Source organism: Sus scrofa, chromosome 3 (assembly GCF_054392235.1).
Source record: "Sus scrofa isolate SSC_HxYL_T2T_F1_AM1 chromosome 3, Sscrofa_HxYL_maternal_Yorkshire_Landrace_v2.0, whole genome shotgun sequence".
NCBI classification, from domain to species: Eukaryota; Metazoa; Chordata; class Mammalia; order Artiodactyla; family Suidae; genus Sus; species Sus scrofa.
Genome location: NC_139385.1, coordinates 53,293,432 through 53,319,257, shown reverse-complemented (window position 1 = coordinate 53,319,257; position 25,826 = coordinate 53,293,432). Strand labels below are relative to the sequence as shown.

General features: G+C 44.2%; 1 protein-coding gene across 2 annotated transcripts in view; it reads right to left on the bottom strand.

Annotated features, from left to right (window-relative positions):
• The window catches only part of FAM120A (family with sequence similarity 120 member A), a 113,139-nt gene that overhangs the window by 63,441 nt on the left and 23,872 nt on the right, over window positions 1-25,826 (bottom strand). Inside the window, exons 3-6 of one of the 2 annotated variants that reach the window (XM_021088177.2) lie at window positions 24,061-24,143; window positions 19,140-19,286; window positions 9,569-9,697; window positions 8,271-8,367 (exon numbers count right to left, since the gene is read on the bottom strand). In XM_021088177.2, the coding sequence (XP_020943836.1) occupies window positions 8,271-8,367; window positions 9,569-9,697; window positions 19,140-19,286; window positions 24,061-24,143 (456 nt within the window). The remainder of the gene's footprint in view (window positions 1-8,270; window positions 8,368-9,568; window positions 9,698-19,139; window positions 19,287-24,060; window positions 24,144-25,826) is intronic. The other variant, XM_021088178.2, reaches the window with a different exon arrangement.

Below are 25,826 nucleotides of genomic sequence, written 5' to 3'. Positions count from 1 at the left end.
ATGAACAGCATTCCAATCTCTCACTTCTGTTCCCCAGGCACGTGTGTATACAGCCATGGTTTTCTATTCTGGGCAGGTCACACTATGGACTCTGCATGACCTCTGTGTCCTACCCACAGTGGACCCAACCAGGTGACTCTGGGTCCTGGAGAACTAACAGCCTCTCATCAGCAGAGGAACCCCAGCAGACGCCATTCCTTCTTTGCAGATGTGTCTTCGTGTTTGGGAGGGGAAGGGAACACATCTCCCAACAAGCCCCCTTATGCTGGGAGTGTGTGTTTTGGGGGAGGTAGAGCTATATTTTCAAAGAGATTGGCTACACAACCTAGAAAGCCCAACAACAGTCAACAGAACAATTTGTCGAGCCCTATGCAGACTGTGGCCACAGGAACCCACCTTCTTGAGACACCACAAAGTGATGCCTTCCAGCAAAGCCACAGCCCAGAATAAGAGGCCAACTGACTGGTCCTTGTTTCTCCATTACACTTGAACTTGTATCTTTCTGAGCCCTGGTCGCAAGAGCTGGGGTCCAAGAACACCAACTACAGGGTCTAATTGTTCCTGTTACGACAGTAGGCATTTGCGTTCTCTTGTGGATGGGTCACCAGCATTTGGCACTGAGGTTTGCCAGTCAGCATTTTGTGAATCAGGATCCTCTGACCCAGTCTCGTAGAAGGGGGCCAGCCTTGGGGGCCTGTCAGGACACAAGGCTGAAGCAGGCTCCTGACACAGGCAAGCCTGTCAGGGTAAGTCACACATGGGGGCCTCTCCACCAACAACTAGGAAGTTTCTACAGCCAGAGGTCCTTTTTTTGTGGTCACTATAGAGAGTCTGTTCTTTGGTTAGTGACAGTCCTCTTTTCAATATAGTCCTCTTTGCCCAAGCCTCTATTATTTGGACATGCCATCTTGCTGCCCAGCAGACTCCCAGGTCCCCAATGGACCCCCACTTCTGTGCTCCAAGGGCCCAGGGGCCACGATCACCTCCCACCTCCCTTCCCAGCCCCCTCTCAGCTTTCATCATCCACCTAAAAGTTGAAGCATACTGAATCCCCCCTCCCATTTCAAGCCCCCCCCCCTTTATGGAAGCAATGCGAAGTGGATTTGGAGGACTGGTGCTGACCACCTATCCCACCCTCTTCCACGTCTTACAACACAGAAGCAGCTGCAAAGCAGAAATCTTTCCTAGGATCCCCCACCCTTTGTTGAGGACTACGCAGCCACATGCACCTGCACAGGGTCTGGGAGCTGTGAGTGTCACATATGCAGCTTCCTCACCTCTGCTGACGACTCCTACCCTGGCCACTGCACGTCTCTCCCTGTGGCCACCCCCCACTGACCACCTCCTCTCCCAGCCTGTCTCAAGACCCCGCTACAGAGCGGTCTCCAAAGAAAACCTCCCTAGGGCATCCTACCTCTTTCCATGGCTCCTAATAGTACTCAGGGTGCACACACAATAAAGAAAAGCTAGGGGACCATTAAAATAAAATTCAGGGTGCTGGAGTACAAGGAAACATGACCAAGGAGATATTAGTAATATTCCCCTGAGGTTTATTTACTATACAAATAGTGTGTATGACAGTTTCAAAATAATTTTTTACAATAAAAAATCCTTCAGCGAATTCTCCTGGTCCTAAGATTAAGTCTAAAATCCATGGCCAGGCATGGTCGCTGCATACAAGCCTGATGAGCATCACCAGACCACTCTCTCCCTTGCTTCCTGTGCTCCAACCATATTCTTTTGTTTCTGTCTTCTTTGTCCTCTCACCTCAGGACCATTATACATGCTGTCTCCTCTACATGTATACTTCCTCTCTTCTGTCACCTTGCTAAATTCTACTCTACACTCAAACCTCACCCAAACAGTAATTTAACTGAGTGGAAGCAAACACTGGTTTAATCCGGAATTGTTTTAACTGGGTTGGTCTTTCTTGACCTTCCTGTCTACACTCCGGTACGATTCCCTATCTCAGTCCTCTATAAGGGCAAGGATGACATCTACCTCGTCCACCACCTGGTGCGACCCTCAGCACAGTGCGTGGCACAAGCTGAACATATTGAGAACCTCATTTATTCATAAAAAATTATAAATTACGTATAAAAATTACTGTCTTTTGAGCAGTTTTACTTTACTAGGTGTATACACCTTGCATCAGTGTGGTACAGTTGTTACAACTGATGGTCTAATATTGACACATCACTATTAACTAAAGTCTATAGTCTACATTAGGGTTCCCTCTTGGTGTTGTGCACTCTGTATGTTAGGACAGATTTACAAGGACATGAATCCAGCATCATGGAATCACAGGGAATATTTTCACTGCTCTAAATATCTTGGGCTTTGCCTATTCATTCTTCTCTTACCTGCAAACCCTGGTCATCTTACTGTTGCCACAGTTTTGCCTTTTCCAGAATGTCCTGCAGTTGGAATCATACAGTATGTAGTCATTTCAGACTGGCTTCTTTCACTTAGTAGTGCATAGTTAAGGTTTCTCCATTGCTAATAGCCCATTTCTTTTCCTTTTTTAGGGCCACACCTGCAATCTATGGAAGTCTCCAGGCTAGGGGTTGAATTGCCACCAGCCTACACCACAGGCACAGCAACACCAGATCTGAGCCGCATCTGCAGCCCACCCCACAATTTGAGGCAACCCCGGCTCCTTAATCCACTGAGCGAAGCCAGGGATTGAACCCACATCCCCATGGATACTAGTCAGGTTCTAAACACACTGAACCACAATGGGAACCCCTTAATAGCCCATTTCTGTTCAGCACTGAATAATCTTCCTTTGTCTAGAGGTAACAGACTATTTACTCTTTCACCTGGCGAAGGATATCTTGGTTTCCATGTCTTGGCCACTATGAATAAAGCTGCTATAAACATCCACATGTGAACATACACAGAACATACATGTTTCCTTGTGAACATACATTCTCAACTCCTTTGGGTAAATATCAAGGAGCAGGGTTACTGGATCTATGGTAAGAGTATGTTTTGTTTTGTAAGAAACTGTCAAACTGTCTTCAAAAGGGCTGGACCATTTTGTATTCCCACCAGCAATGAATGAAAATTTCTGTGTTCCACATACTCAGGAGCATGCGGTGGTGACAATGTTCTGGATCTGGGCCATTCTAGTAGGTGTGCAGTAAGAGCTCATCTATTTTTCACAGAGGAAGGCCAGGAGGACAGTGTGTGCTTCTTTAGATTCACTGGGCCTCTGTTTCATTTGTGTGGCTTTTTACGTATACACTAGGATGAGCTCAAGCCCACAGAGTCCACAGTCACAGACATGAAGTGGATCTCTAACATCTCTGTCTTATTTGTTTTTTATTATTGTTGTTTTTCTTTTTTACAGCTGCACCTGTGGCATATGGAAGTTCCTAGGCTAAGGGTTGAATCGAAGCTGCAGGTGGCAGTCCACACAACAGTCACAGCCATGCCAGAGCCTTAACCCACTGAGCAAGGCCAGGGATCGAACCCACATCCTCATGGAGACCACTCTGGGTTCATAACCTGCTGAGCCACAACAGGAACTCCTTGTTATTTTTAAATTCTGCCAATATTTTGAAGCACACCTAGGGTTTGAGAACTACCTGTTCAACAAGAGAGCCAAATACTGCTGACAACGCAATTCTTTCAAATCTTACTTGTGCTTACATTTAGATTTTGGGTTCTCTGGAGAGACAGTAGACAACAAGGGCAAAGATAGAAAAGACAAAATTATAATCATCTCTAGACACACAGTTCCCACAGTGTTTCTGATATAGTAAATGCTTAAAAAATAATACTAATCTCACCTGTAACTCATTTTAAAAATCTACCCAGTAGATAAAAATATACATAAAGCGTAGGTATTATATACATCCATGATCTATGTTATACAATGTAGGTAATTTCTGGGAGCCCACGGTACAAAGATAGAATGGACTGGAAAACATTTTTCCGCCCTGAAAAAGACCACACATTATGCAGACCAGGCCTCCCAGCAATGGGACGTGGAACATGTGCATTTCCTGCACATTCCACAGCACCCCAAAACGGTGAGGAGGTCTGAGGAGAGAACCACAGACTCAGGAGGAAAAACACAGAAAACATCGCAGGTCACTCCCACGTGCGCCCACCCAGGAAGGGTTTTCTTTTGAAAATCTAGAATCCTGAGGCCAATTAGGATCTGGTAACAGTTCTGCGGTAGAACCTAAAATTCCAGCCAGGGAGTCAGACTTGGTATTGTCACTGCTGTGGCTCAGGTTCAATCTCTGGCCCGGAACTTCCGTATGACGAGGGAGAGACCAAAAATAAAATAAAATGAGCTAAAAAAAAAAATAAAATTCCAACCGAGTTTAGAAACCTCTGGTTAGAGTCAACTCTCTCCATTTTTATTCTCAATAGCTACACTCTAAGTATGAGTCTGGAAGATCTCTTCAGAATCCTACACATATTCTAATTTCTAAAATGATTAATACAGACAGGTTCTAATGAACAAGAAACTTATGTTTCCATATTGGTTGTTCAAAATTCTGAATGTGTTTTCCTGTAGAATAATATATTGAGCTATGGTTGGAAGAGACCACTTATGTCCTAGCTCCACTTATAAGAATATTTATATGGAAAATATGTCTTAGGTTCTAACTTAGGATGCCAAGAAAGTATTTCCATACCTTCTTGTAGGCTCTTGATTTACATTTCAGTCATCACCCTCCACTTAGTTCCACGGTGGGACTAACGCACATATAGGCAAAATCACCACTATCTGCAGATTACTTTAGTTTCTCTACACTTATCAGAAAAAGTAAACGATTTTTACATGAATCTTTCTGCTGGCTCCAAATTACATGCACATTAACTTGGAATAAACCTTCCTTCCCAACCTTGCCCCAAGCTCTCTCAATGTCATCCCAACATTCCAAACCATATACTGTCCTCAACTTTCTGCCCTGTTGTGATTCTGTACTTGTGCTTTGTTAAGTCTCTTGCTGTACAATTCAGATTTCTGTAATAGTCAGAAGCAACAGGAAATGCTTTATAACAGGATTTATAGCCAGGTATCACCTACATTAACCTGCTTGAAAATATTACTCTAAATACTCCAAATTCATTACCAGTTATATCCATAAACCACTGAGGGAAGGTGAAAGAGAATTCTTCACCTTAGAAATGAAGAAAGCTTCATTTCTAAGACACCTCATTATGTCCTTTGATGATTTAATAAGTACATGAAAGCACGTTATAGAACAATAAATAAGAAGCTCAAACTTAATCTAAGGTAGTTCTTGCCTTTTCAGAATATCTTCAAAACTGCTGCCATTCAGATTACTGCCAAATGTTAACTCATGTGTCTTTATCACTTTTACCCCTATTTTCCTTCTCTAATAAATGTTCTAGTCAAGTATGCTAGAATGAATATTTAAATTATAACGGTCATATGAGAATAAAAACATCACTACAGATACACATGGAACCAAGTACATCCTTATGCGAACTCCTTCCAAGCTTTCTGACCACTCATTTCAATATTCACTGCTTTTTCCAGACAGCCTTCCTACATGAACAACAATGAGAATATCTGCCAAGGAACAAGCATTTATTAAAGCATTTTACACGTATTTCTCTCTTATTTTATTTATTTTAGGGCCGCACCCGCAGCCTATGGAGGCTCCCAGGCTAGGGGTCTAATCAGAGCTATAGCCACTGTCCTACACCACAGCCACAGCAACGCCAGACCTTTAACCCACTGACTGAGGCCAGGGATCGAACCTGTGTCCTCATGGATGCTAGTTAGATTCATTTCCGCTGAGTCACTATGGAAACTGCTATTTTCTCTTTTAATATTCATATAAATATCTTATTTTAAAAAAAAATAGGAAACACAAGGCTGGGGACAGTGGTATGGGGATGTCCACAACTCTGCCTCTCACCTGTCTCAGTAACATCCACTAACACCCTCTGTGCCAGGAGTAAAATCCAGATGCCATGACCTGACCCCAATACATCTCATCTTCCCCTAAAGTAATCACGGTAGCAAGTCTCTCTCCTTCGGTAGCAAGTCTCTCTCCTTACAACACTCCCTGTCCCCCTTTCCAAGAGTAACCTTAAATTACACCTAGTCGTTTCACTCTCCTAATTCAACCCTTTGTGGGTTAAGTCATTCAAGCAAATATTTACCCACTATGGCCAACCCTAACCCTAACCCGCCATGGTTTGTGAGTGAAGGGAGCAGATAAGATCCTGGGGTTGTCAACCCCTGGACCCCTCAATGTTCAACCCTGACATTCCTGGGAGGAGGAGGGGGATGCGAGATGTGTAGAGAATTAAATTGAGGTGACGGGACAGAGAAGTCACAGTGAAGCCTGGATCTCAGAAATGGAAACACCCCAGGCCCAGGAAGTCAAGGAGAGAGGGCCGGCGCAGAGCCAGTGCCCAGCCCCCGCAGCAGAGCTCGTACAGCACATTTCAGGAAAGAAGGCAGGGCCTGGAGAGTGAGGGGCAGAGGCCAGCAAGAGCAAGAGCTAGACCATGGTGGGGGAGCAGGTATGCAGCTGGGAGTTTGTTCCAGGCATGACAGAAGTAGAAGGGCCAACTGGCACCTTCATTTTTTTATTGTTTATTTTTACGGCTGCACCTGCAGTACATGGTAGTTCCTGGGCTAGGGGTTGAATCAGAGCTGCAGTCAGGCTACGCCACACCCATGGTGACAGAGGATCCAAGTCACATCTGCGACCTACGCCAGAGCTTGCAAAAATACCGGCTCCTTAACCCACTGAGGAAGGCCAGGAATCAAACCCACATCCTCAGAGAGACAGTGTCAGGTCCCTAACTCACTGAACTGCAACAGGGAACTCCCCAGATGACACTTCTAAACACTATTCTCGCTGATGGGAAGGAAATGAATGGCATGGGGACTGGGGAATCGGGGCTGGGTACCGAGTGAAGCAGGAGAGCAAGTACCCTTTTTATTTTACCCCCCCCCCACACACACACACACTGGGGTAAAATAAAAAGTAAAAAAATAAAAAAATAAATAAAGGTGTCAATTGGCCCATTCCACTCCTACCTCGCCTGGAACAAACCCCTAGCTGTGTACCTGCTTCCTCTCCACTAAGACTACTCTAGTCACAAGAGGGGGCTGGGCCAGCTCAGAAAATGGCCTATACCCTCCTTGGGCACACAGTATCAGCATCGTCCATGACACCCACCCACAGAGATAGTTATCAAAAGCCAGTACTTACCTTTTATGGCTGTGCCCCCCACATATACAGCACAGTGGCACTATGCTTAAATAAGTAAATGAATACTACCAAATGAGGGACAACAACTAGGGACATGTTCAACTACATGATTCATCTGAAACCAGTTAAAAGTCTAATTCCTATGACACTCTCAGAAACATGTCTTCCTTCTTATATGAAATAAACACAACTGAAACAACAGGTGGAAGTATGATCTCTCAAGGCTTACTGCTCTAGACCCTAAGAAAGGCGATCGGACTCAGGAAGGAGGCTGGTTCTTAGGGTTGGTGCTTTAAAACCTCCTATCAGCAGCCTTCAGGCAAACAGTTTATAATTATTTTTAAATTCCTCAACTTCAAATCTCTGAATTACATATGATTTTTCTGCCAAAAAAGGCAAAAGAAGAGGGGACACAAATCCACTGCACTTATGAAGGTACTCTTGGACCCAGAGGGCCTTCGACGTCCTCAGTGCACCCTGCAGGAGGCACCTCGAAGACACAGAGATTTCAGCATCATCGTCACCTACGGCCTTGGTCCTCAGGGCTGCCTGCTTTTCTCCTCCATTCTCCTCAGTCTCTAAGTTTTCTCCTACTCTTCAACACTTTCAGGTACTACTACTGAATCTGCCTAGGAAGTTCTGCTGCACTTATTTATATAGTGCAGAATTTCTTTTTCTTCCTCTTTTTTTTTTTTTTGTCTTTTTAGGGTTGCACCCACGGCATATGGAGGTTCCCAGGCTAGGGGTCTAATCGGAGCTGTAGCCGCCAGCCTACGCCAGAGCCATAGCAATGTCAGATCTGAGCCACGTCTTCGACCTACGTCACAGCTCACAGCAAGGCCAGATCCTTAACCCACTGAGAGAGGCCAGGGATTGAACCCGCAACCTCATGGTTCCTACTCAGGTTCGTTTCCGCTGCACCATGACGGCAACTCCAGAAATCTTACTTCAAAAGAATAAAGCTACAAAATTATCAGGTAAATATTTAAACCTCTTTGGTTATTGTACGGTCAGCATCCATCACAGGGGCCTTGGTTTACTTACCTAAGTAATGTGGTGGGTGAAATGCCATAGGCTTACTAGTCGCTGAATAATATCCAATTGCTCTCTTAAATCGAATAACTTTGTCATCTGTTCTAGACTGAAATAAACATAGGAAAAGCTTTGTAAATTAATATGCCATTGATCACATGTATTAACAAATTTATGTAATTCAGCACATGTATAATAAACCTTAGTCTTTCAAGCTAGATGAGAGGGTTTTTTTTTTCTTTCTTTTTAACTGCCATCCCTGCAGCATATTGGAGGTTCCCAGGCTAAGGGTCAAACCAGAGCTGCAACTGCTGGCCTACACCACAGCCACAGCAATGCCAGATCTAAGCTGTATCTGCCAACCTACAACGCAGCTTGCACCAACACGGGACCCTTAACCCACTGAGGGAGGCCAGGGATCGAACCTGCATCCTCATGGACGCTATTTTGGGTTCTTAATCCACTGAGCCAGAGTGGAACTACCAGATGAAAGTTCAGAATAACATTAAAATTTTCAAGGAAAATCAACAGATTATTATTTTTCTTTAAATCAATACCATGGCGTATGGACATTCCTGTGCCAGGGACTGAATCTGAGCCACAGCTGTGACCTATACTGCAGCTGCAGCAATGCTGGATTCTTTAACCCACTGCGCCAGGCCAAAGACGGAGCCTGACCCACTGCAGTGGGATTCTTAACCCACTGCACCACAGCGGGAACTCAAATAAATTATTATTAAAGAAATAAAGTGAACGCGGATTCTCTTAAAGCAACATGCTTATCACGAAGTCTGGCATGGCAGGCAGGAGACCTGAGTTCTGGAATGCAGCCCTCCAGCCTCTCTTCCGCCAGGACTCTGGTGCTACCTGGGAAAGTTTTACTTTCCATCTCTGGCAAGTAGGGCAGCAATTTTAGCTCTTCAGAGAGCAAATAAGAAGTCACACAAATTCCACCTCTTCTAACAACCCTGACACCCCCCACCTCACATTCCTGACTTTCCAAAAAAGGAAGAAGAAATCCCTGACCATCATGTTAAGGTATGGAGAAATCAGAGACCCACTTGGTCAATTCCATTTGACCCATTTGATACATCTGTCTTCTCAGTAGAAATCCCATTAAATTATGATGGAGCAGTAGAGACGCTACCATTTGTCTACCTCAACCACTCCTCTGCGGAGGCTGGAGGAGGTAGTGAGGCCTGACAGCTGGGCAAGCGCTACTGGACATGAGAGGCGTATGCCTCTCAAGTCCTTACCAAACCCAGCATACACCACAGCACACAGTGCTGCCCAGGCGCTTGCATTTCTACCTGAGAATGCTGGAAAACATCTTTAGCTATGGCATCCAAGTCCGAGGTATCCTGGATATTGCGGACGTAGTCAGCCACAGCCTTGATCACCACATCACACGGTGGCAAGACCAGCTGGTGGGCCCGGACCTAAGAAAGTAAGCACACAGGTCAATACTCTAATTCCAGACACAGGGCCCAGAAATTCCAGGCGATGTCTCCTTCTAAGAGCCTAGTTATTATCCATTTGTGAGCCGTGGACTGGAGGCTTTGGTGGTCTGATGAGGGCCCAGTCCTGGAACACTCTCCCAGTTGTTCAAAAACAACATAGCTGCTTCCTTCTGAGGTATCTTCAATCTGCTCATGCGAGCACAGCCCGGAGAAGGCCCAAGCCACGGAAGTTTCCTTTTTTTCAACACCAGCCACAAGGAGGCTGTGCTGGATGAGTGCAGTCACAAGCCCCAAAGTCCACCACAGAAAGCCAAGGTCAGCTCTGAGTGGGAGGGAAGCTGAGGGTCATGTCTGCTGAAAGGCACATGGAATAAAGCGTAGGGATCGTTCACTACCCAAGAATAGCTGGTACCAGGAAAAGGTAAGAAGCAGATTTTTAAAAAATAAAATAAAATAAAGGGCTGTTTTGGCCTTTTTCATGAAAACTAAGAAATACATGAAAAAATTTACCTTAATTTCACAAAATTATATTACATAGTTCTGCCCATGTTTTTAGAAACAAAGATGAATCAGGTACTAACTTTGTTTATAAAAAATTTTTTAAGTTGAACAACAGAATGAAATGACACCTTCTTTCCTATTTAGTTTCGAAGATCATAAAGATAAAAGAGATGGCAAAAACATTTAAAGGTTTTGTGTTTCTAGAGCTGTGCACTCCTGCCCACCACATCTACAAATGTGGAACGTTACGTGGCAGGGGACAGTAGGCCGGCAGTGTCAAGCCAAGACTGCTACCCTGGATTATTTGGATGGGCCCAATGTTATCACAGCATCCTCTACTGTGGAAAGGGCGGCAGAGGAGCTGGTTTCATACATGAGGTAGAGCAGTACTCCTCTGGCCATTGCTGGCTTTGATAATGGAGGAAGGGCCATGGGCCATGGCATGCAGCATCTATAGAAGCTGGGAAAGGCAGGAAACACTCTCCCTGGAGCTCCAGAAGGAGCGGGACTCTGTGGAGACCTTGATTTCAGCCCCGTGAGACCCACTTTGGTTGTGACCTCTCAAATTATAAGATACTAAATGGGTACTGTTTTTAAGACACCAAACCCAAATAAATAAAATAAAGGGAAAAAAGAGAACGAAACAAAAGAAGAAAATTAGAGAAACTGAGCATAAGCAAACTGAATGGAAGGACCTCTAGAAAAACAGGTATTTACATTCTTAAGGTACCATCACATATTTTCAGATGCACAAGAGTATATTCAATTTCTTTTTAGAAAAGCAATAGTTTTTTGTGGTTTTTTCCCCCGAAATAACGTTTCCATGTTTGAAAATGTTCCCTGTCTCCTAGGGAAGTATTTGTCTCCTTGTTCTGGTCAGTGTTTGATGAAGGAAAATCCCATCATGGTGCACTCCAGGGACTAGTAAAATGCCTGTGGCCACAGACCACAAGCACATTCCTAGAATCCCAATTCACCTTTCTGGAGAATGAAAAACCACTGATGCACATGCTCCATGGTGAGGAGGTCCCTGGAACAGCACGTTCCAGCATGTCTGGGAGAAATGGAAGTTCTGTTCATTTCCTGCTATTTGGGGTGTTTAATAATCCCATAGCCAGCACAGGTAGGCGGGCCAGCTGGTGGCAGACCCAGCAGTCAGGACGGAAAAACTGAGCTGTCCTAAAGTGGATGTTTCCTGCTTAGTGAGCATCCACCACAGGGAAGGGGACAGCCTTGCCCGAAGGAGGGTCTGCACTGGCCAGTGGGCCCCAGGCCCCTTGGTTACAGGCCCCTCCTGACCTCAACTTTCTGTCTCTAACTACAGCTTGGGGCTGGTTGGCCACACAGCACCACTTGGCACTCTAAAAGCCTAGGGTTACCTCATTCTGTTACATATAGTTGTGAAAAGACCCACCACTGCAGAAGGATCTTATACACAGAAGCAACAACAATTATCATGGTGAGAACAGAATTTACTGTTTGTCCAAAACAGGAAAAGGGCTTTCCCCCAGGAGTTGGGCGCCAACGGGGTGGTACAGGTCGCCTTTTCCAGGAGTGTGCACCCTGACACCGGAACACCCCAGACAACTGGGCAGCCGCACACTGTCCCATCTCACCTCGGGTAAAAAGGACAGTTTGTCACTTCTGTTCCTGTGGATAGCCTTGTCTTCATGACCCCCACCTCCCACCAACACTAAGGCTGAAACATCCTTGAAGTAAACAGATCCTATAATGAGAGGGCCCCTAAATCCTTCTGAATGGCTAATTAACTCCAACGGTAAACTGCATCCTTTATCATTCCCCATGGCCGGCTTCCTACCACTCGGTTCTCCCCTCCTCACTCCTAAGCCAGTCTTCGAAATCCAGATCAGGGTGAGCACCCATGTCTTCCCGAGGCTGTTGCTGCTACTGCTCCCAAATTATCTCTTGGCCGCTCTTTAAATTCAGGTGAATACAAACACAAGTTTCAAATAATATCACTGATGAAGCAAAGGAACTTAATCTACCTCACTGCCATTTGGAAAACAGCAAACTCACAAACACTCTTGGTAATTTCCAGGAAGAAGGTGATACCTGATATGACCAATGCTCACACGTGGGTAAGGCGCTTCTTCTGAAAAACAAGAATGTGGAGCTGCCGCCCAGCATCCGAACTTCAAGAGGCTCACATTCGTATTGGAGAAAAATGCTGACCAGACTCCAACAGGGCCCTCAGAGGACACCCCAGAGGAAAACATGGCCCAGCCGAGGAGGGAGAAAGGTTTCTGTCTCCCGCGTGGTTCTCAAAGTGCAGTCCTGAGATCCAGCCCAAGGCAGTCCTGGCAGCCCCAAAAACGAGCTGTGCAAGGGGCTCTGGCAGTTTGTTGTAACAAGCCCCTCAACCACTGAATCACTGAACCTACCCTGAGACCTGGTATTTTCTAGGAGTCAAGAGTAAGAAAAACATTGAAACACAACTATTAAAAAAAAAAAAAAAAGGGGGGGTTCCTGTCATGGTGCAGCAGAAACAAACCCGACTAGGAAGCATGACGTTGCGGGTTGGATCCCTGGCCTCGCTCAGTGGGTTAAGGATCCCAAGTTGCTGTGAGCTGTGGTGTATGTAGCTCACACCTACACCTGTGGGCTGATCTGTGAGCTCAGATCTGGTGTGGCTGTGGCTGTGACATAGGCCAGCGGCTGTACTTCTGATTAGACCCCTAGCCTAGGAACCTCCATTATGTCACAGGTATGGCCCTAAAAAAAAAAAAAAAAAAAATTAAAAATCTAAAAAAAAGTAAAATAAACATAACTATTAGGTAACCTCCAATGGCTATGACTTCAGATTCTTGAAAAGTTAGGACATGTATCAACATCTTTGGTACACTTGCCCAAATAAAGCTATGAAAAGGCCGCTAAAAGGCAATTAATCTCAAATAATGCTAAATGTGAGCTCTGCAGCTAGAAACTGTTACACAGCTATACTAAATCTAATGGCTCTAAATTTAAAATATTAAACATAAGCAAAGGAAACTTCTCATCACACTTTCTGAGCAAGGGTCACTAGCAGGCTCTGATGAAGAAGGCAGGTGGGCCGGGCTCCCTCCTATAGGAGTGTCTGTATCCAGCTGGGGCCACAGCACCCCGTGGCCAAGTGCCTCTAGCCTATGAAACAGTGCTGTGGGGTACACTCTTAAATGCGCTCCTCATGTGACAGAGGAGTTCATGAAGGCGCCCACAGGGCCAGGTGGCGGGGCTAGGCTGCCCTCTGAGCCCATAGGCTGCACACTTGGCCACCACACTCTGGTTTTCTTGTCTTCTAAATTATTCCTCTTTTAGCATTAAAATGTCCTTTTCTATGAAATGATGATCATAGATGGTGAGTTCCTTTTTTTTTTTTTTCAAACATTCCTATTTAGAACAATTAAAAGTTGGCAACACAACAGCAGCCCTCCCAACATTTTTCTCCTCCCCAACAGATTTATAAAACCCAAACTCTTGCTTGGGACGGGCATGAGGGCATCCTCAATCTCCTTAATTTGGCTCATTCTAGTGGTCAGCAGTGCAACTCATGGTGGTTTTTGTTCGCTTGTTTATGGCCATACCCACAGCACAAGCACACCTGGGCTAGGGGTCAAACCTGCATCCTTAGAGAGACAATGTCAGGTCCTTAACCCACTGAGCCACAACAGGAACTCCCAGCTCTGGTGGTTTAATTTGCACTCCCTGGTGGGGTGGAGCATCTCTTCATGTACTGACTGATCATTCTGTAAAACATCTCCTCAAAACATCGTCCCATAGGGAGTTCCCATCATGGCTCAGCAGTTAACAAATCTGACCAGCATCCATGAGGACACAGGTTGGATCCCTGGCCTCACTCAGTGGGTTAAGAATCTGGCATTGTTGTGGGCTGTGGTGTAGGCCAGCAGCTACAGCTCCGATTGTATCCCTAGCCTGGGAACCTCCCTGTGCTGCAGGTGCAGCCCTAGAAAGGAGGCGGAAAAGCCATCCCATCTTTTTTTACTGGCTTGTGTACCTTAGTGTACTGTTCTTTATATATTCTGGATACAAGTCCTTCACCAGAGATACATTCTGCAAATAGCTCCTCTCACTCTTGCTTGCTTTTTATTCTCTTAACAAATCTTTGCCTAACTCAAGGTCATAAATTTCTCCTATTTTCCTCTAGAATAATTTTTATATTCTTTGTATGTCTGCATGTAAATCTCCGGTTATCATAAAAACTAATCCTTCTCCACTTAGTTACTTAGGGACTTCTGGTGAAAATAACTAACCATGTATGTATAGGTCTATTTCTGGGCTCTGTTCCACTGATCTATACAATTACCCTTGTGTCAGTACCACAGTGAGTTGATTATTTCAGCTTTATTTTTTTGTTTGTCTTTTTGTCTTTTTCCACGGCCGCACCCGTGGCATATGGAGGTTCTCAGCCTAGGGGTCTAATTGGAGCTGTGGCTACCGGCCTATGCCTGAGCCACAGCAATGTGGGATCCGAGCCACGTCTTCAACTTACACCACAGCTCACGGCAACGCTGGATCCTTAACCCAATGAGCAAGGCCAGGGATCCAACCCGCAACCTCATAGTTCCTAGCTGGACACATTAACCACTGAGCCACTATGGGAACTCCTGATTATTACAGCTTTAAAGCAATTCTTGAAATTAGGTAATACTGAGTCTTCCAACTTCTTCCTTTACAATATTTTTGTTGCTATTCTAGCAATATATTTGTTGCTTTTGCAGTTCTACATGAATTTTAAAATCATTTTTCAATTTCTACTTAACAAAAAGCTTGCTCAGATCTTGATTGGGATGTAGGAAATCTATTCAGCAGTGTCTTGAGTCATAAACCATACATCTCTCCATTCATTTAGATCTTTAACTTGGACCACCAATTTGCCATGGCATCCATCAGCTGTGTGGTTCTTAAGCTCTTCTCTAGACAGTACCTATAGAGAGTGGAGGGGGTCTGCTGAGCAGGTGAGGTGGAAGAAGAAGCAAGAGGCTGGTGATTGCTGGTCCAACCAGTTCAAAATGACCCACCAAAAGGTCCAGGCCAGTGAGGTACATGTGCAGAGGGCCCCAGGGAGGGTGAAAGAGAGAAGTGTCAGCTTCTGAGAAGACTAAAGGCAGAAGCAGTAGAGACAAAGTGGAGAAGGGGCTATTAATGTGTAAGAAATGACAGGGATCTCTTCTGGGAGGAGACCCAGAATATGACTCTGGGCCTAGAAGGTACAGTAGATACTACATTACTGACGACAAAGACGAGCAGCCAAGTTGCCTGTGGGCAATCTCCAGCACACTGACCTTGCTGAGGATTCTGAAATGTAGGAAAGACTTAGGAAATCCTCAAGGCTTTAATAAGTAACAAAAAGGTGACTAAGTGGAGTGACTAGGAGCAGTGAAAGGTGGTACCTTTAGAGAGACTGAGCCTCAAAAGAGTTATCAAAGGATACCATCAAGAAAGTAAAAAGGCTGGAGTTCCCATCATGGCTCAGTGGTTAATGAATACGACTAAGAACCATGAGGTTGCAGGTTTGATCCCTGGCCTTGCTCAGTGGGTTAACGATCCAGCGTGGCCATGAGCTGTGATGTAGGTTGCAGACGCAACTCGGATCTGACATTGCTGTGGCCAGTGGTTACAGCTCCAATTCGACCCTAGCCTGGGAACCTCCACATACTGTGGGTTCGGCCCTAAAAAGCCAAAAAAAGAAAGAAAGCAAAAAGACAACAGGAGAAAGAAAGACACAGAATGTCTGCACATGATGTATTTGGTAAGAGACTCATTTCCAGGCTACATAAAACAAAACAAAAACCAAACTAAACACGCCTACATCTCAATAATAAAAAGACAACCTAATTTAAAAGTTGTCAAAAGAGAAGTTCCCGTCATGGCCCAGCGGAAGTGAATCTGACTAGTAGGATCCATGAGGACCCAGGTTCGAACCCTGGCCTCAATCAGTGGGTTAAAGATGTTGCCAGCTGTGGTGTAGGTCGCAGATGCAGCTTGGATCTGGCATTGCTGTGGCTGTGGCATAGGCCAGCAGCTACAGCTCCAATTCAACCCCTAGCCTGGGAACCTCATAAGCCTTGGGTGTGGCCCTAAAAAAGCAAATAAATAAATAATAAAAAAGTGGACAAAAGATATGAATAGACATTTATTCAGAGAAGGTATACAAATAGCCAGGGAGTGGAGGAAAAGATGCTCAACACCATTAGTCATCAGAGAAATGCAAATCAAAACCCTATCACACCCACTGGGACAGCTAAAAATAAAACAGACAATAACAAGTGTTGGTGAAGATGTGGAAAAGTTCTATCACACATTGCTGGTAGAAGTGTAAATAGTATAGCTGCTGTGGAAAACAGTCTGAGAAGTTCCTCAGAAAGTTAAGCACAGAATCACCAAATGACCAGCAATTCCAGTCCTAGGTAAACACCCAAAGAGAAATGAAAACATACATCTACACAAAGGCTGTATGTGCATTACACATTTGCATTACAATAGCCAAAATGTGGTCGAACAACCTGAGAGTCTACTGACTGATGAATGGATTAACTGTGGTAGGTATAACCCACAGAGTGGAATATTATTTGACCATTAAAAAGGTGCTGGGTTAAGAACTATGAGGGTGCAGGTTCAATCCCTGTCCTCATTCAGTGGGTTAAGGATCCAGTGTTGCTGCAAGCTGTGGCATAGTCAGAGATGTGCCTCAGATACCACGTTGCTGTGGCTGTGGTGTGGGCCGGCAGCTGCAGCTCTAATTCCACCCCTAGCCTGGGAACTTCCATATGCCACAGGTGCAGCCATAAAAAGAGAGAGAGGGTTGAAAAAAAGGGGGAAGTGCTGATACGTGCCACGATGTGGATGTACCTTGAAAAAAACATACTTACTGAAAGAAGGTAGACACAAGAGGTCATGCAATTCCACTTATAAAATGTCCAGAAGAAGAAAATCCACAGAGACAGAAAGTAGATTAGTGGTTGCTAGAGAATGGAGGAGGGGAAATGGGAGTGACTGCTAACCAAGGTACTGGGTTTCTTTTTCTTTTCTTTTTCGAGTAATGAAAATATTTTAAAATTAGACAGTGATGATGGTTGCACAAACTCTGTAAAAGCTAAGTATACATTGACCTGTATACTTCAAAGGGGTAGACTTTATGATATGTGATTATATCTCGATAAAGCTGTTATTTTAAACAAAATTTAAAATGTTCTAAACAAGAATGGCAGTTCTGGAAGTAAACTGAGGGCGAGGGCCAGGGGTCCTTCTGGCCCCCAGCTTTGACTGGTCTCAAGAAACAGTATCTCTGAAGCCACCCAGGAGTGCTCAGAGCAGAGAACACTGGCAAGGTGAGGGTGTATGTGTGTGTGCATCCAAGACTCAGGGCCAGGAGGTTGCCCTAAGAGCCACATTCCCAATGGAAGTGATCTCCTCCCATCAGAGTGATGGGAAGGCCTACCTAGGAACAACACTGAGGTTTTCAGCCCCAAGGGAAGGAAACACTTGAAATTGCCTGCACACGTTTTTCAAACTGAGAATATGCTACTTATTTACATAAAACTAGAAGATTCCGAGTCATGAGAAGAAACAGAAAGCACAAGTGCCCTAGAGAGCTCCTTCTGTCTCCTCAACCCCACCACTCACCACCCCAGGCACCAGAAGTCAAGCACTATAAACACTTCAGATTGTTCATAGATTCATATTGCGTTTGGACTATGAATCCCTCCTTCTGCCCAAGGCATGCATTCCAGCTCACTCAGGAAGAATCCTGCAGGCAGGTCCAGTCCCTTAGGCAGGAGCTAAGCTGAAAGCCATCCTGTAACAACTGGGGAACACAAACCCTCCCACAACTCTGGTCCTCCTTCCCAGGAAAGTGACCTGGGATCCACCTACGACCTGAAAAATAAAGACAGAAAAGCTTTCCTTGAGTCCCAATGATTCCAGAAAATTCCTCAGAACTCCAGGCTTTCCAATTTTACTTTAAAACCAACTGGGAACAGGGACGGGAGCTCAGATGGAAAGATAGAAACAAGCAAAAATCTCTTGAGTCCAGTCTTACATTTTCCATTTAAGGATTCCATATATAAATTTCAAATGAGCAAAGAATAAAGCTTCTTACTAAAAGCAAGTTTCCACGACCTAAAATCTTCAAGCCCAGTATGGTGAATCTGGGCACTGAAGTTCCACATAGATAGTCAGAAATGCGCAGCTTACTGAGTGCGTGATGATGATGACATTATAATAATGATATTAGTACAAAGCACATTTTACAACAACTCTGGAGGATCAAATATCAAGATGTTAAACGTGGCTCTGTTTCAGGAGTGGAACTGTAAATAGCTCTCATTTCCACACTGCATAATGGCTGAATTTTTCAACCCTCTAGGCCCCTAACGTTATTTTCTCGAGAGCCCCTTAGATTTTAGGAAGTGCTTTTTAGCTCTTATGAAATTACAGGATGACTTACTGAGAAAGCAATATATTGAGGGAACATCAATTAACACTAATATGCAAGCAGGAATTCCTTCTATGAAAGGTTTTAGAGTACCCAAACAGCCACCCCTTGCTATACCTTTAAAGGTAGAACTCAAAATAAATAAAGCCCATGTTTCTATTCATGTACAATTTACACAACTTTCAAAAAGGATTCCAGAAAGGATCTGATCACCAACCTCACTCTAATAAGGTTGCATAATCTGTTAAATACAGCATAAAACCTCAAAATGCCTCAAATTATGCTGCTCTTCTCTCAGGAAACTGGCTCCATAGCGTGGTACCCAGACAGAGGCCATGCACACTGGACATGAAGATCACTGGCTGGCTGGACACTGGGCAGCAGGTGCAACCCAGAGTCTCTTTAGGGAAGCCAAGAGGGAGGAAAACCTCAGAGCCCAGATCATCCCGAGCGCCCACTGGCACATACCCTTGACCTTGGGAACGCTGGGCTCGTGTGGACTGTGCCGTGAGACCCAGACAGCTCTTCTGTCCACCTCCGTGTGTGTGGGAACCCTGAGATCCTTCTCCTGGAACCAGACTCCCTCCTTCCTGGGCTCATCTGCCACACCCTTCCCTAAAAACATTTGTAAAAAGGATGACTCAGTGACTCTGGGTGGTAAAAAGTCACCCAAAAATGTAAAAGATAAAAAATACAAGGTTGGATATAACTTTTGGTAAAATTCTAGGTAAATTTAAAACAAACCCTTCCTGATCTGCCCTGGTATACAACTGCCTCAGGGAAAAGGTAATGCTGGTAGAGGAAAGTGACTAAAAATAAGTGAACCCGAAACTAGGGTTATAAACACCAAAGACTATTTAAATCAGAAAGAGAGAGGACAAGGGCTAGACCTTAGATGGAGCTTTGAAAAGAGAGAGAAGTATGCAAGGGGGCTTTCAGGGAAGCATTTTAACTAGACACACAGAGGGAAAGGAGTTCCAGGGGCACCAGGACCTGCCTGGCCTAGAGCTGATGGGCATAGCTGGCGGGGAGCAGGGGGAGGGGAGGAGGGGGGTGTTGCCCAGTATGTCCAGGGGAGGGTCTCCTCTGCCTGCTTGCCACAACTGGGGTGGTGGTACAGAGACCGAAATAGAACCTGCACAGCTATACAGGAGAACAACAGGAGGAGGTCTGGGGAGAGGAAAGGCTGGCCTAAGACTTGTCAAGCACCTTGTCTAATATAAAGAAAATGGCAAAGGGAACTCTGTGACAGGAAATACTTGGACGACTGGATGGGGACACAAACTTGGAACATATGAAACTGAACATGAACTTGAGGAAGACAAAAACCATTAAAATGAATACAATGAATGACCTGTAACGATCCAACCTAAGAAAATTTATTTTTTTTTTAAGAAAAAAAAAATTTTGTGCGTGATTTTTTTTTGTCTTTTTAGGGTCGCACCCTCGGCATATGGAGGTTCCCAGGCTCGGGGTCCAACTGGAGCTGTAGCTGCGGGCCTACACCACAGCCACAGTCACGCCAGATCTGAGCCGCATCTTCAACCTACACCATAGCTCACGGCAAAGCCGGATCCTCAACCCACTGAGTGAGGCCAGGGATCGAACTTGCAACCTCACCATTCCTAGTCAGATTCATTTCTGTTGCACCACGATGAGAACTCAGAGAAAATTTTTTAAGTTAAAAAAGGTGCCTATCCCAAATAAAAATTTCCACAACTTACAAGGACTCAAATCATAAAACAATTAAGAAACTAAAAAAAGCACATATACAAAAAGGGACTCCTTAAGCACATGCTGATGGCCAAGAGGTGCTCTCTCACAAAGGGGCCTCACCCCTGGTTCTAGAATTTTTTTTTTCTCTTTTTTGACCTCATCTGCAGCATATGGAAGTTTCCGGGCTAGAGGTCGAGTTGGAGCTAAAGCTGCAGGCCTATGCCACAGCCACAAAACACCAGATCCAAGCTGCATCTGTGACCTATGCTATAACTTGCAGCAACACCAGATCCTTAATCCACGGAGTGAGGCAAGGGATTGAACCCACATCCTTGTTCAATTGAGCCACATGGTTCTAGAATTCTGTATTACTTAAAATGGCCTCCCACTGTCCTGAACACAAATGAAATATCCTTTCCTTCCAAATCTAAGAAATCTGATGTCACCTCACTAGAAGCTCTTAACATGGAAACTGAAGTACTGAAAAGCTTAAAATCTAACCAGCTGCCTTACTTTCTTTTTTCTACTGCCCTCACTTTAGGTTCTAAGTATGTCTAACACTGTATTCCTACTCTAGTGAGCACAGTTCCTGATTAAAACGGCAGCACAAAACAGAATTCTGTTCTCTTCCTAGCCACCTCTCTGAGTATCATCCCATGATCCAACCATCTCGGCTGTTTACCACTGACCACTCCAGGTTCTACTTGTGCTTCATAACCCAAAGAGCCCTAGCCCAGTCAGGCTCTTCTCTAGCCCAACCAGCACCATAGACAATGATGCAGAAGTGCTAGAGGGCTTAAGATTTTGATATTACACATTAAGGGGTGATTTGAATTTATTAGATAATGAGTTCATATAATGCCAACAACCCCCTATGAATAATAATCTAATAGACACAACTTTGGTGAAAAGCTTTAGCAAAATAAAGTAGGATAAAAGGAATGGTTGAACTTGGGAATACAAAATCAGATATCCTTAAAAGCTATGCTATGTTAACGGGAGTTCCCATCGTGGCTCAGTGGTTAATGAATTCGACTAGGAATCTTGAGGTTGCAGGTTCAATCCCCAGCCTTGCTCAGTGGGTTAAGGATCTGGTGTTGCCATGAGCTGTGGTGCAGGTTGCAGACGCGGCTCGGATCCCGTGTTGCTGTGGCTATGGCATAGGCTGGTAGCTACAGCTCCGATTCGACCCCTAGCCTGGGAACCTCCATATGCCGAGGGAGCGGCCCTAGAAAAGGCAAAAAGACACACACACAAAAAAAGAAATGTAAGGAAGTTTCATAACCAACAACTAAATTTTCAAAAAGACATAGTTAGTTTTATAACTGGGAAAAAGAGACTGAAAAGCATATGGGATACAGACAATTCTATATAGTAGTAATGTTCATGAGGAAAAAAAAAAAAAAAAACACAGCCAGGAGTTCCCGTTGTGGCTCAGGGGAAATGAATCCAACTAGCAACTGTGAGGTTATGGGTTCAATCCCTGGCCTCGCTTAGTGGGTTAAGGATCTGTTGTTGCCATAAGCTGTGGTGTAGGTCGTAGATGCAGCTCAAATCCTGTGTTGCTGTGGCTGTGATGTAGGCCCGAAGGTGTAATTCTGATTCCACCCCCAGCCTGGGAACCTCCATATGTCGCAAGTGCAGCCCTAAAAAGAAAGAAAAAAAATCATATTCAACATCCCAGTCTTTGTTAAAATTATTAAAATGATGCTACACACAGAAAATACATATGAAAGGGGCAAAACACAATAGTTTTGCAATTTTGAACTCGCCAAACATGCTTGCTTTTTAAAATATGACTTTAAAAATCCTACAACTTGGAGTTCCCATCATGGCTCAGTGGTAACAAACCTGACTAGTATCCATGAAGATGAGGGTTTGATCCCTGGCCTCACTCAGTGGGTTAAGGATCCAGTGTTGCTGTGAGCTGTGGTGTAGGCCACAGACACGGCTCGAATCTGGCACTGCTGTGGCTGTGGCTGTGGCCAGCGGCAATAGCTCCGATGTGATCCCCGAACTCAGAACTTCCATGTGCCATGATACAGCACTAAAAAGACAAAAAAAAAAAAAAGAGAGAGAGAGACAAATAGAAGCTGAAAAGCCCTATACCAAGAACTGTTAGAAAGAAAAGGAAAACATGATGACCTGTCAATAAGAAATAGAAAACAAAGTGAGTTCTAGGCAGCAAGTAACAAGATGAAAGAGGGAGAAGAGCAATGTCATGTGAACTTGCAAGCATCGTAAAAGTTCACTGTAAACTAAAACAAAAAACCAGTTTGGAGGGCAATTCTGACAGAATTCAAGAGGACAAAGTACACTCAGAAAATGTTCCACACAAGCTCCCCGTTACTAGGAGCAACTGAGGCCCAGGCTATGTCTTGACTTCCCAATTCCCCACCTAGCATAATGAACGGCAGCTTAGATCACAACGCTAGTGGCAGAGAACACCAGAACCCATTTACCCAGCAAAGGGAATGCAGAAAACCATAGGACGCCACTCACAAGTACAACTCCAAGTCCCCTGGTGGCTTATACTGATTCCACTATTATGCTCACATCAAACCCTAAACCTTAGAAAATCAAAATGAAATTTAAAAAAATTTTTTTTAATTTTTAAAAAGAAAATAAATGTGTATTATGTATATTCTTGGATGTTCACTACTTTCAGAAACAGGAAGGGGAGAAAAATTTTTAAATAAATAAATAAATATTAACAGTACAAACGGACCATTTCTCTACCTGGGGTCTCCTCTATCATTCAAAAAGCATTAAAAATATAAAAAGATTTTTAGAAAATTATGAAATGTAGCAAACTATGCTAAGATGTTGATCCAAGTAACAGAAGACATTATCTTCTGGAAAAATTTAAATTTGTAATTAAGAATATTAATACCTAAAACTTTAGCTAAAGATTTCCACCTACTTAGGCACATGGCATGAAGAATTTCTCTAAGACAATTTCTTTTTTTCTTTTCTTTTTTTTAGGGCCACACTCATAGCATATGGAAGTTCCCATGGTAGCTGCTGGCCTATGTCACAGCCAAAGCAATGCAGGATCTGAGCAGTGTCTGCAACCTACACCACACCTCACGGCAACCCCGGACCCTTAACCTGTTCAGCGAGGCCAGGGATCAAACCCACCTCCTCATGGATACTAGTCAGGTTCCTTACTGCTGAGCCACAATGGGAACTCCAAGAATTTTTAAGGATATTTATAAATTTCCCTAAAATACAGGTGCCAGGAGTAAGATAATGTAGGTGTTTGTTTTTTAATGCAGTGCAGTTCCTAAAATTAGGGGGAGGCACGATGTTGCTAATTTTGTGCTATTATTTCCTTCTACAATAAAGAAACATTTCTGGAGTTCCCGTCGTGGCGCAGTGGTTAACGAATCCGACTAGGAACCATGAGGTTGCGGGTTCGGTCCCTGGCCTGGCTCAGTGGGTTAACGATCTGGCGTTGCTGTGAGCTGTGGTGTAGGTTGCAGACGCGGCTCGGATCCCGCGTTGCTGTGGCTCTGGCGTAGGCCGGTGGCTACAGTTCCGATTCAACCCCTAGCCTGGGAACCTCCATATGCCGCGGGAGCGGCCCAAGAAATAGCAACAACAACAACAACAAAAGACAAAAGACAAAAAAAAAAAAGAAACATTTCTATTACGAAATGTTGGAAATTACCTTAAGTGAGGCTAATGGATGTTCTGGACCAAGTAAACTCCAATGAAAGGAAGCCAGATCTTCATCAGGTAGAATGTGATTTCCTGGAATATAAACAGGGATACCATAAAAGCCACCATCATGAGGGACCCAGGGGAAGCTTAACACTACTACATGTTATTCACTGCACGTTATAATCTTTAGATTACCTTTAGAGTTTCAGACTTTGCAATATGACTTCTTAGGACCACCTCATTTGATACAGCACATAAAACTTCCACACAGAAACTGAGGATATTTCTTCATCTTTTAATACAAAGCAACATACAGGAGGCTGACATCTTCCAGCTGCCTCAAGTACAACATGAATTTCCAATATTAAACCAAATAAAAACCCTAAGTAACTCCCCAGCACAGTATTAAGGTCAGTTTGATAATGCTAGGTGCCCATACCATCTTGATACAAGTTTTCACTTGTTGATGAGAAACTATGGCTCAGAATGCATTCTGTGAACCAGGTTCAACAGCAAAGGCAGAATCTATGCACCTATAGGTAGTTCCCTTGTGGCACAGTGGGTGAAGGATCCAGCATTGTCACTGCAGTGGCTCAGGCTGCTGCTGTGGCAGGAGTTTGATCCCTGGCCTGAGAACTTCCATATGCCGCAGGTGCCCCTAAAAAATGATAATAAACAAACAAATAAATTAAGCTAAATTAAATAAAGGCTGCTATTTTTTAAAAATCGAATCTATGTAGTTATAAAATCTAAGGAAGTTTAAATGACAATATTTGCTGCCTATTATTTGGATCAACACTCTCCTCCCATAATTTCCATCACCACCCACAAACAGATGTACAAAGCACAGACTATAACACCACCAAAAAGTTCCACTCAGCTCGTACCCTATTACCAGGGCTAGGTCACAAATAAGAACTGTATTTGGCTAAGAAACTATATTTTTAGGGGAACACTCTCCCTTCATCGTAGCGTTTGGATACCTCATTACACTAACATAACATTTTCGATATGTGTGTTGTCTGTCTTTTTTTTTTTTTTTTTTTTTTTGTCTTTTTGCTGTTTCTTGGGCCGCTCCCTCGGCATATGGAGGTTCCCAGGCTGGGGGTTGAATCGGAGCTGTAGCCGCTGGCCTACACCAGAGCCACAGCAACGCAGGATCCGGGCCACATCTGCGACCTACACCACAGCTCACAGCAACTCGGGATCCTTAACCCACTGAGCACGGCCAGGGATCGAACCTGCAACCTCATAGTTCCTAGTCAGAGTCGTTAACCACTGCGCCACGAGGGGAACTCCTTGATACAATTTAAAAGCAGTAATTTCCTGGAGTTCCCATCGTGGCGCAGTGGAAACAAATCCGACTAGGAACCATGAGGTTGCGGGTTTGATCCCTAGCCTTGCTCAGTGGGTTAAGGATCCGGCGTTGCTGTGAGCTGTGGTGTAGGCCAGCAGTAAATAGCTCCAATTAGCCTCCTAGCCTGGGAACCTCCATATGCCGCGGATGTGGCCCTAAAAGGACAAAAGACAAAAAACAAAATTTAAAAAAATTAAAAAATAAAAGCTGTAATTTCCTAAATAATTCTGTGGTTTTTATATCATGATTTAGTCATGTCACCGCCACACTAAGCAGATTCACTAATCAGCTGCCAACAGAAAGCAAAGCAAGGTGAGTCCATCAACAATACTGCTAATCACAACACTCTAAACATACAAACACATGATACAGATTTAACGAAATGCCGTGATGTCCAGAAGGGCAAAACTAAGTCC